Source organism: Petromyzon marinus, chromosome 10 (genome assembly GCF_048934315.1).
Source record: "Petromyzon marinus isolate PM22_M1 ecotype Great Lakes invasive population chromosome 10, UKy_Petmar_22M1.pri1.0, whole genome shotgun sequence".
In the NCBI taxonomy this organism is placed as follows: Eukaryota; Metazoa; Chordata; class Hyperoartia; order Petromyzontiformes; family Petromyzontidae; genus Petromyzon; species Petromyzon marinus.
In genome coordinates, this window is record NC_133676.1 from 2,425,636 (window position 1) to 2,439,290 (window position 13,655).

Here is a 13,655-nt window from a genome sequence, read left to right on the forward strand (position 1 = left end):
CCTGAAATGAATTGCTCATGCCACCGCTGCCAAAAGGGCCTCCACGAGATGAACTTATGGAGAGCCCCTCTAGAGGGTGTTTCTGCCTACTCTTCCACACTGGCCATACATCTTGGAAGAGGTAGGAGCACTCACACTTTACCCCACTGCACGCGACCTATTGATCGGGCAAGGGAAGAGATTAATAACCTTGCACCGTTGTTTCAACGGCCGTCGACAAATAGAGTTGTACCGTACACTCGCTCAGTTTTCAGTGTCCCTTGCAAAGGAGAGCTTTGTCTCGCTGGGCTGTGACCTGGCTAAAAACCGAGTCCACGTAAGCATCATTCGTACGTGCCCTGCACGTGTCCACGGACCTGTGCGACCTGCTCGAAGTCGGCGTGGCGTTTCTGCAGCGCGCGAGCCCGGTGCAGCGACTTGCCCACCCCGGTGTGCTTGCTGAGGAACGTCTCCCCGTGCGTGTCAATCCACTCCAGCACCTACGATGCACACAGAGACGGATGATCCCCCGTACAGCCTTTAACAGACTCTTAGGGCCAAGTGTTGTTCGTGAGCACTTATAAAGGCCGGGACGGCACATACGGGAGTGGGTGACCAAAACCATGCCCGGCCGCCTTTGTCTCCCCAGTGCTGATATTTTCACACCATCCCAAGTATTAATTTAAATGCTGAGTCGAAGCAGGTGAGGCCAAGGACCAAGTTCAAATATTTGCCATGAGTGGGAATAGAACTCGGGTTCCCGGGTTCGTAGCGCAGTCCCCTCACCAATGCATGCACACACACACAATACTGCACCACACTGCACCGTACTTGCCACACCTAACATTATCACAGTCATGGCATTTACCACCAGGAGTCTACTGGGCACCCTTCCAAACTGCGCACAGACCCTGTAAATCTAGCGCATTGTATCAAGGAGCAACAGACAGACTCTAAGGAGATGTAATGAGATGTGAATAGGTACGACGAGATGATTCAGAATTTCAGCCGTTGCGTATATTTCCCCAGAGGCCCATGCAGCTGTGAAGGCGTGATCAACCCCCACCTCCACCTCGCCTTTCCCTTCTGTTCCATCTCTATTGCCAAGCTCACAAGCCACCGCGGGCTCACGGCCTCGCCTTTGGTTTGCCCCGGGGCCAAGCACAGGCATCATCACGCATAGTGGGCACCTGTCTGACGTCCTGCTTGAAGACGAGAAGCTGCAGCCGCTGGTGCAGGCGCAGCTTGCGTAGCGTGCAGAGGGCTTCAAGCTGCCGGTGCTTGTGCAGCGCCTCATGCACGCAGTCGAGGATGAGCTGCACGGCGCCCGAGTAGTTTGCAGAGGCCGTGAGCGACTCGGCGCTGCCGGGGCTCAAGGGTCGCTGCAGCTTCTCCAGCAGAGATTTACCCTCTCTGCTCACCTGCACAAATACAATGATTCTCCCTACAGCCTGAACAGACTCTCCTGACAAGTGCTATTAGCGAGCACATGTGAAGGTTGACACTGCGCACGAGGATGAGTCGACCTAGGGGAGGCTCAGGACCGATTCAGATAATCGTCACTGGTGTTGGCCGCAAGCAGGAATTTAATTCAGGTAGCTCGGTTCACAGCGCAGTGAGCAGACCTCTACATTACGACGCACGAGAACACACCGGTACAAACAACTACACACGCAAAGTGGGTGGCCACTATGCCCGAGACCCAGGAGAGGTTCAAATGTTTGTCAGCAATATTGGCCGTGAGCAGGAATTAAATCTAACCCTGGTCTCTGGTTTCTTGGCATGGTGTGCTAACCACTGCGCCACCGCTCCCCCACGCACCGACACCTGTATACACAGGATCCAAGGTCTCAACACCTCTGCGGCTGTGCCCAAGCCCGTGAACGTTTGCCCAGGTGGCCGCTCGGCTCGGGCATCTGTGCGCTGCTGTCCGTGCGTGACCGTGCACACACGGCCTGCGTCGTCCTCGTTGCGGCGCGTGGGTGTGAGTGACGTCCGCACTGGAGATGTTTAAATAGTTTTTTTTTTACATCATCCGTAAACGCATGAGCAAACACTCTTTAACAAACCGGTTACTACCGGTTTGCCGCACGTATAGAAATGTCTCAAACAATAAATGTAATGTGTTTACCGTTTTAACTGAGTCGATTCCATCCCCAGGCGTGGCAGTTGAAACAATGGGGCAAGTTTCTCAAAACTCCACCGTTATCGGCAAGTCGCGTGTGGTGGGGTAAATTGTGGGTACGATTACCTCTTCAAAGCGTGGAAGAGTAGACCAAATACCCTACGGAGCTCCCTCTAGTGGAGGCCCTTCCGCCAGCTGCAACAAGCTATTGCAGGGTTGCACCTTCACCTTTTAACTGAGGACCTGCGCTCCCCGTTACTAACATTCCACTGGAATCGGTTACCGGGTCCTGACTTTCAGAACCGGCAATCGATTCAGAGAACGGCCACCTGTTTTCTAGGACGTCGTCTAACAGGCCCTTGTCCGTACCTCCGCGTAGGCCTGGCCGATCTCATCGGAGAGGCCCTGGTGGCGCAAGATTGCGGCTTCTAGCGAGTGGATGTCGCTGGGGAGAGCTCCCTCGCCGCACGCCTTGCACCAGCCGTCCACGTTCGCCTGGAACTGCACACGCACGCGGGGATGAGCGCGCGCTCGTCACCGAAAAGCAGCCATGTGAGCAGCCACATCAACACTATCCAATCAACACACAGAGTACAGAGCCGCCTTCAAGAAAACCATTAATGGCCCTTCTGCACAGTGCGCTATGAAGAAGGGCCATTGCCTGATACGTTGCCTAATTTAAGGCGGTGTTATTGACGAATGTGTTACATTTGTATTGTGCTCGTGGTCCATGCCAATCGCTGCATCACTAAATAATTTCCATATTACAGAACCTATCACCAACCTACCAGCCAAGCATTACTTCTAACCACGCTGCCATACCCCTGAAAACTATCCCAAGGCCCACTGACCTATATAACTCTCTTTCAGAAGCGACCCGGCCACAAATGATAGCTCAACAAGTTGGCTTATCACGCGGAAATGTATAGCAGCCAAATACTCCAAACGCATGTGTCTAACCCCCACCCACGCCGTACCGATGACCCCGACGACGACCTCGAGATCGATCGCTCAGCCCGTACCGACCCCCGACCGCGGTGACCCGCCCAAGCCCGCGCATGCACCTGCTCGCCACGCAGGTGGAAGCGCACGGACATGGACAGCAGGAGGCTGCGCTCGTCGATGGCGGCCGTGAAGCCCTTCCACTCGCGCTGGAGCCGCTCGGCCGTCTGCCGCAGCTGCTGGGCCGCGTAGTGGCCACCCTCCGCGAGGCGCCCCGCCACCGAAACGATGCGGTTGATGTTCACGTACGCGTTCTGCTGGAGCACGCATGTGCATCAACACATGTCCCCTCGAATACGCACGCGCGTCGAAGCACGTCCGCCCTTGCGCGTTTGTTTTGTTTGACCGGGTGAGAAATCGCGAGGTCGTGGTGAGTCGAGTTTGCGAGAGTGACTGAACTGGGTCACCGAAACGTCAAAAGCAATTACGTAAAAATAAAGTACAACGACGAAGCGAATGGAAATCAGGGCAAAACTGCCACGTTGCGGGAGAGAGATAAGAAAAAGTGCAAAAACACAAATAAGAATTAAATGAAAATTAATTTCCAGGAACGTGTGAACCTGCTCCCCCAGGCACGAGAATGGCTACAGCTGTTATTTTCTATTTTTTTTTTATTACTGAACACTGGGCCCAAAGGCCTAACACGTTAAGTAACCAAATCAACGAGGTGGGGATTGGGTGCTCCACCCCAGACACTGCAGCAGGATCCAACTTTGGCCAAATTTGGGCTTTGTGTAGCAGCAATGTGCGACTACGCAGCTGCCGTGCGGGCATCCAGGATGTCACGATTCTGGAGGAGCAGTGAGTCAGAGGGGAGAGAGGTTACCATGGAGTTCATGGCGAAGTGGGAGTGCTGTGTGTGCAGCTCGGATGCGTGCTGGTGACCCGAGCCCATCTCTGTGCAGCTCTTGAGGAACAGCTCCTTGTTGTGCTCGATCCAGTCAAACATCTGTGGCGGTGGCAGATGAGGTCACATATTGGGCAGGGAGGGAGCCAAAAGAAAGTGAAACCTTTTAGTAGCTGGCTACGAGTTCCAGCGAACTGCAGCTGTTGAAACACACACACACACCGATATACCGACCAATGGGAGTGGAAGATGGCAACCCTCGCGCGAATCACTGTGTTGAGTGGGAAATCACGACTACAGCCATCAACCCGGTGACCAAACATCAATCATCAATCTCCTGGGCTCCAGAGCAACAGCTCACCTGACCCATACTAAAATCTAAAACTATTAAAAAGATTTTTTATTTTACCAGGTTAGGCCAATGAGCTATGTAGCTCTTTTTTCAGAAGCGACCTGGCCACAATTGATGATTAATTTGACGAAATGGCTTATTATGCCGATATTTATAGAATCCAAATTCTCTAAACACATGTTTCTAAATGTGGAGGGAAAAACCGGAGGACACTGAGAAAAATCCACGCCACCACAGGGAGAGAGACATGCAGGCATCAGGGCCAGGATCAAACCCACGACATTCTGTAAATGAGGTGAGTTACGGTCACGCGGCCTTTTCCCGTTTCATGTTTATTTTGTTTAACCACGTGAAAATTCAAGAGAACTCAAGAGATCAGGATATGGTTTACAATAATTATATTGCACTTGCTTAAATGCATTAGCAACTCAAAGTGCTTTCCATCACAAACATTTGAAGGGCACACCCAGAGGCAGCTGTCCCTGTGTGGCACAAGGTGACTCATCACCGTTCTGTGAGTAGGCATTAGTCTGCCAGGAGGAGCGAATGATTGCTGCACAATCCTATTTGAGTAGTTTCCAGGTAATTGTTTTAATTGACACGCTAAATGACAACAGCATGCGATGGCCTCCCCCTTTTCTAACAACACCGCGGGACGTTTAACATCCACTGGGAAGCAGACGACGCGTACTTTATGGTTAATACACCCGCAGTATTAACAAGGGCCGCCTGCCGGATTAGAACCTCCGCAAAAATCTGTAAACACACCACCACTGGTCCATGTTCTTCCCACTGCCCAAAAACTTCCACAGCTGGGTCAGCAGGCAGCAGCCTCCAGCCGCCCTGAGCCCCGAGCCCTACCCACCCCTACCCCTAGGGGCACCGACGGCCTCACCTTGTCGGCATCCTGCTCGAAGAGGCGCAGCTGGAAGCACTGGTCCAGCTTGAGCTTGCGCACGTGCCACACCTGGTGCAGGTGCTGGCGGGTGGTGTGCAGGCGCTCCGTGAGCCCGGCGAGCCACGGGCCGAGTGCCTGCAGGTCGGGGTTGCAGCGGGGGAAGGCCTGCGCGTCGCCCGAGCGCACGCGGGCCACCAGCCGCCGCGTCTCCTGCTCCAGGGCCTCGACGGGTGCCGCCAGCACCGTGCGCTTGAGCCTGGCGTGCTCGCTCGCCAGCTGCCGCGCCCGCTCAAGCTCCCCGGGGGAGTCCTTGCGCGCCAGCATCTCCTGCGACGGGGCATGGTGGCGCGGCGGTCCTTACTATCGTGTAGAGAAGGTAAAGGTGCGGCCCGGCAGTGAATCGCTCGCGCCATTGCCGGCGGAATGGCCTCCGCTAGATGGAACTCGAGAGACCCCCCCGCTCCCGCAGAAGATATTGGTGTACCCCCTTCTATGCTGGATGGACGTCTCGGAGTTGGTGGGAGTACCCACACTTTTCCCGACCACACGCAGCCTGCCGATCGATGGACAGTCAATGCAGGGGGGGATTTAATTTTTTTTTACAATTCTTTCAAATGCCGCGGCAGGAGATTAAATATATCCGGTGACCTCTGGATTGCCCGTCCAGCGTGTTCACCGTTGCACCATGGCAATACCAAGGCAGTGTCCCGCTTACTTTCTAGTACGTAACACGAAATCCCGAGTGTCGCTTAGAGGATATAACTAAGGAAATAACTAAGCAGACAATACGCCTTTTTCCCATATCTGTCGCTCCACATATGAAAATAAAAGCATTTTTTACACATCACATCAGCCACATGGCCTTCAGCGGTATCGGTTTTAGTCAGCCTGACTGCTGATGAGACAATGCATGTGGCAGTGGGCTCAAACGGAGACTCGGACGTTTTCTTGGAGGCAATACGTTTATTATTAACACCAACACGCCAAAGCAAAGGGGTAACTGCCCCTTCACCAGGTAACAACCAATGGTGGTGGACCACCAAGCTATGTACACTAATGACACCGTAACTAGCTACGTAACCACCAAGCTAACTACACTAATTACACCGTAACTAGCTACATAACCACCAGGCTAACTACACTAATGACACCGTAACTAGCTACGTAACCAACAAGCTAACTACACTAATTACACCGTAACTAGCTACATAACCACCAGGCTAACTACACTAATGACACCGTAACTAGCTACGTAACCACCAAGCTAACTACACTAATTACACCGTAACTAGCTACATAACCACCAGGCTAACTACACTAATTACACCGTAACTAGCTACGTAACCACCAGGCTATCTACACTAATCACACCGTAACTAGCTACGTAACCACCAGGCTATGTACATTAATTACACCGTAATTAGCTACATAACCACCAGGCTAACTACACTAATTACACCGTAACTAGTTACGTAACCACCAGGCTAACCACACTAATTACACTGTAACTAACTACGTACCAACCAGGTTATCTACACTAATCACACCGTAACTAGCTACATGACCACTAGGCTATCTACACTAATCACACCGTAACTAGCTACGTAACCACCAGGCTAACTACACTAATTACACCGTAACTAGCTACGTAACCACCAAGCTAAATACACTAATTACACCGTAACTAGCTACATAGCCACCAGGCTATCTACAATAACCACACCGTAACTAGCTACGTCACCACCAGGCTAACTACACTAAGTACACCGTAACTAGCTACGTCACCACCAGGCTAACTACACTAATTACACCATAACTAGCTACGTAACCACCAGGTTATCTACACTAATCACACCGTAACTAGCTACGTAACCACCAAGCTAAATACACTAATTACACCGTAACTAGCTACATAGCCACCAGGCTATCTACAATAACCACACCGTAACTAGCTACGTCACCACCAGGCTAACTACACTAAGTACACCGTAACTAGCTACGTCACCACCAGGCTAACTACACTAATTACACCGTAACTAGCTACGTCACAACCAGGCTAACTACACTAATTACACCGTAACTAGCTACATAACCACCAGGCTATCTACACTAATCACACCGTAACTAGCTACGTAACCACCAGGCTATCTACACTAATTAAACCGTAACTAGCTAGGTAACCACCAGGCTATCTACACTAATTACACCGTAACTAGCTACGTAACCACCAGGCTAACTACACTAATTACACCGTAACTAGCTACGTAACCACCAGGCTATCTACACTAATTACGTGACTAGCTACGTCACAACCAGGCTAACTACACTAATTACAACGTGACTAGCTACGTCGCAACCAGGCTAACTACACTAATTACACCGTAACTAGCTACGAACCACCAGGCTATCTACACTAATTACACCGTAACTTGCTACGTCACAACCAGGCTAACTACACTAATTACACCGTAACTAGCTACGTAACCACCAGGCTATCAACACTAATTAAACCGTAACTAGCTACATGACCACCAGGCTAACTACACTAATTACACCGTAACTAGCTAGGTAACCACCAGGTTATCTACACTAACCTCACCGTAACTAGCTACGTCACCACCAGGCTATCTACACTAATTACACGGTAACTAGCTACGTGACCACCAGGCTAACTACACTAATTACACCGTAACTAGCTACGTAACCACCAGGCTAACTACACTAATTACACCGTTACTAGCTACGTCACAACCAGGCTAACTACACTAATTACACCATAACTAGCTACGTAACCACCAGGCTAACTACACTAATTACACCGTAACTAGCTACGTAACCACCAGGCTATCTACACTAATTACAACGTAACTAGCTACGTAACCACCAGGCTAACTACATTAATTACACCGTAATTAGCTACATAACCACCAGGCTAACTACACTAATTACACCGTAACTAGTTACGTAACCACCAGGCTAACCACACTAATTACACTGTAACTAACTACGTACCAACCAGGTTATCTACACTAATCACACCGTAACTAGCTACATGACCACTAGGCTATCTACACTAATCACACCGTAACTAGCTACGTGACCACCAGGCTAACTACACTAATCACACCGTAACTAGCTACGTAACCACCAGGCTAACTACACTAATTACACCGTAACTAGCTACGTAACCACCAAGCTAAATACACTAATTACACCGTAACTAGCTACATAGCCACCAGGCTATCTACAATAACCACACCGTAACTAGCTACGTCACCACCAGGCTAACTACACTAAGTACACCGTAACTAGCTACGTCACCACCAGGCTAACTACACTAATTACACCATAACTAGCTACGTAACCACCAGGTTATCTACACTAATCACACCGTAACTAGCTACGTAACCACCAAGCTAAATACACTAATTACACCGTAACTAGCTACATAGCCACCAGGCTATCTACAATAACCACACCGTAACTAGCTATGTCACCACCAGGCTAACTACACTAAGTACACCGTAACTAGCTACGTCACCACCAGGCTAACTACACTAATTACACCGTAACTAGCTACGTCACAACCAGGCCAACTACACTAATTACACCGTAACTAGCTACATAACCACCAGGCTATCTACACTAATCACACCGTAACTAGCTACGTAACCACCAGGCTATCTACACTAATTAAACCGTAACTAGCTAGGTAACCACCAGGCTATCTACACTAATTACACCGTAACTAGCTACGTAACCACCAGGCTAACTACAACTAGCTACGTAACCACCAGGCTATCTACACTAATTACGTGACTAGCTACGTCACAACCAGGCTAACTACACTAATTACAACGTGACTAGCTACGTCACAACCAGGCTAACTACACTAATTACACCGTAACTAGCTACGTAACCACCAGGCTATCTACACTAATTACACCGTAACTTGCTACGTCACAACCAGGCTAACTACACTAATTACACCGTAACTAGCTACGTAACCACCAGGCTATCAACACTAATTAAACCGTAACTAGCTACATGACCACCAGGCTAACAACACTAATTACACCGTAACTAGCTAGGTAACCACCAGGTTATCTACACTAACCTCACCGTAACTAGCTACGTCACCACCAGGCTATCTACACTAATTACACGGTAACTAGCTACGTAACCACCAGGCTAACTACACTAATTACACCGTAACTAGCTACGTAACCACCAGGCTATCTACACTAATTACAACGTAACTAGCTACGTGACCACCAGGCTAACTACACTAATTACACCGTAACTAGCTACGTCACAACCAGGCTAACTACACTAATTACACCGTAACTAGCTATGTAACCACCAAGCTAACTACACTAATTACACCGTAACTAGCTACGTAACCACCAGGCTAACTACACTAAGTACACCGTAACTAGCTACGTCACCACCAGGCTAACTACACTAATCACACCGTAACTAGCTACGTAACCACCAGGCTAACTACACTAATTACACCGTAACTAGCTACGTCACAACCAGGCTAACTACACTAATTACACCGTAACTAGCTACATAACCACCAGGCTATCTTCACTAATTAAACCGTAACTAGCTACGTAACCACCAGGCTATCTACACTAATTACACCGTAACTAGCTACGTAACCACCAGGCTATCTACACTAATTACAACGTAACTAGCTACGTAACCACCAGGCTATCTACACTAATTACAATGTAACTAGCTACGTAACCACCAGGCTATCTACACTAATTACAACGTAACTAGCTACGTGACCACCAGGCTAACTACACTAATTACAATGTAACTAGCTACGTGACCACCAGGCTATCTACACTAATTACACCGTAACTAGCTACGTAACCACCAGGCTATCTACACTAATTACAACGTAACTAGCTACGTGACCACCAGGCTAACTACACTAATTACAACGTAACTAGCTACCCCGGACCAGACCCAGCTCGGGTCCGGGTCCACGTGTTGGAGACTCTTGCAGAACGTAGAACGTAGCACGAAGGTTTCTTCAGGATGACAACAGCAGCCGGTCCCACTGGGGGCCCGGCTAATATCCTGTGTGGTGGGGCTCGCTCCACCCCTAGCCACGGCAACCTTCTGGAATCCTCGAGGAGGATCTCCAACTCAACAAGTGGTCACCCCAGCCCCCCCTTTGGGGGTCCTCCAGTCACGTGTCCTCCGTGGTCAACCAGAGTGCCATGGCCCCTTGAAACCCTGTTCCGAGGCTAGCACCCTCGCACCCTATCCTGTAGGGGCTGGCACTGCACGCAGCGCGTGGTGCCATCTATTGCTATCAGTCAGTGCTCCCCGAGCCCCACTAGGGCCGGTACTGCATCCACCTTCAGTGGTGTCTGCGATGTCGATATATCGCGCGCCGTGCCTCTTCCAGGCCGGCTTCACATAGCGACATGCAACGATGTCACTACACATGTTCAAAACCGGTCCAGGGTTAGTTAGTATTAAACCAATGCCGTGTGGAAGAAACGTCTGCCTATGTATTTTACGCCTGTCGTGTACGGCTAAATATCTAGGGTCTTGCATCGTCCCGCGTTTCGTCCGCCGGTCCCGGTTAACAGAGCTCTCCTCTTGTGCAAAGTGGGCCAAACAGAGGAACAAGCAGGCAGAATGTGAGCCTGCCCCGGTATCAGTGTCAGACTTCGGGAGAGAATTCAGCCCACCGTGCTCTGCAGCTGCACTCGCCTGCCCTTGGCCGCTAATCCCACAGTGATTCTTTGACCGCTAATCTTGTCGTGACGCACTGGGATGGAATGCCGCACGGCAGCGTCTGCAAGATGTGTTGAGAATGCCATCATCATCTTCAGCCATGATCAATGCATTGCTGGATTAAGGCCTCACCCCAAGCTACTACCACCATTCACGATCCTGCAATGCAACAATCCACCCAGGACTTGAACATGGAACTTAACTCATCGCTCCATCTCCGTAGTGTGCGTCCTCTCAAATGCGTTCCATTCCTTGGCTGCCACTCCGTTATTATTCTTGACCATCATTCATCATCCCTTCCAACGATGTGTCATGCCCAAGCCCACTTAATTTTTCTTGATAGTTTTGATGTCATTAATCTGTGCATGATAACTAATCCATTTGCTCCCCCCAAGCATGCATCTCTCTCCATGCTTCTTTTTGCACTATTCATCTTTAATTCTATATAATTTATTAATGACCAGTGTTTCTGAACCACGTGTAATAGCAATTTGTACGTCACACTGGGAATGGAATACTGAGAATGTAGCATTGCCTAATCAACTCATAGGATCTGTGTGAAAATGTGGAACACAGGAGGTTAGTGACATTATAAGATTTTAAACTAAACTTGAGCTACATGATGACAGAATTCATCAACCACGTAAGCGGAACACTCCCCGAGATAGCAATGTGGATGGCAATAGGAAAGAATGAGATCTCAGTGGAAGGGACAGCATTGACAGAAGGCAGAGGAACTTGAGACCAGATTTTTTACATCAATACCCTTTTATAAAAATGTCAAGGCTTCAACCAACCATACTCCAGGTGTATTATCCATAAAAATACTACGCACCGTCTTATTTCCTGGTGGATGTTCAAGAGCCTGTGATGTAATTCGCAAGGAATATGCCATTGTGTGTTGGAGTCATGGTTGGAGTCATGGTCCTGAAAAAGTGTCTTGAGACTCAGTCAGGCTTTGCTGAGTCAAAAAAACATAGTAATACTACACGAGGCTTTACGCAAAGAAATCAAGACTGAGAGTTGGCCTCTCAATTGCCCTCCATGGATGTGAATCCATCGCTAACAATACAACAGATGATCAAATTTAATCATTGGAGACACAGTCGTGCACGCACACGCTTCCCGTTCTGTCGATGGCAAGCATGAGTCAGGAGTGAAAGAACTTAAAATAGAAATAATCTATCGAAGGAAATTGGCCAGCGAGCTGAGCCACCCTGGAATATATAACCATGCAAGTGTGATGGAAACAGGCGAAGAGGAAAGTTGTTACCAAGATGGGGACACAGCAATACAGAGAAGATGAGAAACAATGCAGCAGAATGGCAAGAGACTGGAGGAAGCGGAGTCTGCTTATCGTGTATGCCACAGAGTCCCACGGGGGATCATCTCTATGACAGGAAACAAGACAGGCTGTCTGCCACGGGGAGAGGCGGGCAGCGCAGCGAAGCAGGGACGTGCCGTTACCTGCAGCTCCTCGAGGCGGGACAGCAGGTGGCGCGCTCGTCCTGCCAGTCGCTCGGCCGCTCCCCGCATCTCCAGCCACTCCTCGTGCCTGTAGTCCAGCGAGCCATCCAGCTCGCTCGTCAGCTGTGCCAGGTCCACGACCCGTGCCAGCCCGTCCACCGACACCAGCGCCGTCTGAACGTCGAGCAAGCAATATAGGGACAGCTGCCACCTTGGGTCCCCTCGACTAAACTATAACAGGGCACTGGAATTTACGAGATACGCTGTAAGGCCCTCTGAGTTCCCAAGGCATTTAAGCAACTGCCCTGTCAGTGCAAATCCTCGTCTTTTTACTGGGCTGTGTGGCTCATTTTAATGTATTTATGTTGAACTTTTTTCGCACCGTATGTAGCCAACCGTGGTAATCAGGGGTACAGGAGCTACACTGAGTAAGGGAGCCACACACTTGAGCCACGATGTCGCGCGGTCAAACAAAGGAAGACACGAGCGGTGGATAGTGCACTCTCATTTAAGCGACATGCACTGTGATACTGTGATGGCGGTGGAGCATTATAATGCAACACATGAATTCAGGTCACTGTTCCAAAAAATAAAAAAAATATATATAATAGGTGACATCTCGAATGAGGAAGAAGGGCCATTTGAACCCCCCAACAAGGATTTGCACACACAACCCTCTAATTATGAGCCACTTGCACTACCGCCGAGCCACCTGGCCGGCCGTGTTCAACGCTGGTACAAATATACATTCGTCTTGTTTCCCTGTGACCGTGGAAGAGACATTGACGGGGCGGGGGGTGGGGAGGCAGGCACAGGTGCGGGGTCAGCCGCTTTCGAGCAACGCGGCCCCAGAATCAGCGGGCCACGGTGCGGGCCACACCGGCCTATGCTGCACGGCATCTGCCTGAATTACAATGGCCGCCGTCTGCGTTTCCTCCCAGCTCCCGTCGCCCCGACGCTCTCACCTCAAACTCAAACTTGGAGGAGCCGAAATTGGTTTTCTGCTTTTGCCAGAAGTTGTCGGGTTTGATGATGAGCGCTGCATGTACACGGCCGGGCAGCGCGTCCTGCAGCGTCCGCAGCAGCAGCTTCACGCCCTCCCACTTGGAGCCGCGCATGTCCACAACGGCCGTGAAGCCGCGGCGGCCCGCCTCCTCGCTGGAGACGCGCAGCAGACGTACGCAGCGACGCACGACCCACGCAGACAAACAACACATTC

The 13,655-nt window shown here is 50.2% G+C and overlaps 1 protein-coding gene across 8 annotated transcripts in view; it reads right to left on the reverse strand.

The window, feature by feature from the left end:
• The window catches only part of LOC116941117 (kalirin-like), a 94,853-nt gene that overhangs the window by 65,987 nt on the left and 15,211 nt on the right, over window positions 1–13,655 (reverse strand). For 6 of the 8 annotated variants that reach the window (XR_012941375.1, XR_012941374.1, XM_032951798.2 and 3 more), the window contains exons 4-11: window positions 13,402–13,594; window positions 12,437–12,610; window positions 5,201–5,530; window positions 3,933–4,055; window positions 3,169–3,363; window positions 2,474–2,605; window positions 1,170–1,400; window positions 357–479 (exon numbers count right to left, since the gene is read on the reverse strand). Coding sequence is in view for 6 of the 8 variants with exons in the window: in XM_032951798.2 (XP_032807689.1) it covers window positions 357–479; window positions 1,170–1,400; window positions 2,474–2,605; window positions 3,169–3,363; window positions 3,933–4,055; window positions 5,201–5,530; window positions 12,437–12,610; window positions 13,402–13,594 (1,501 nt within the window). In the remaining 2 variants the exon portion in view is untranslated. The remainder of the gene's footprint in view (window positions 1–356; window positions 480–1,169; window positions 1,401–2,473; window positions 2,606–3,168; window positions 3,364–3,932; window positions 4,056–5,200; window positions 5,531–12,436; window positions 12,611–13,401; window positions 13,595–13,655) is intronic. The other 2 variants (XM_032951801.2, XM_032951796.2) reach the window with 1 other exon arrangement.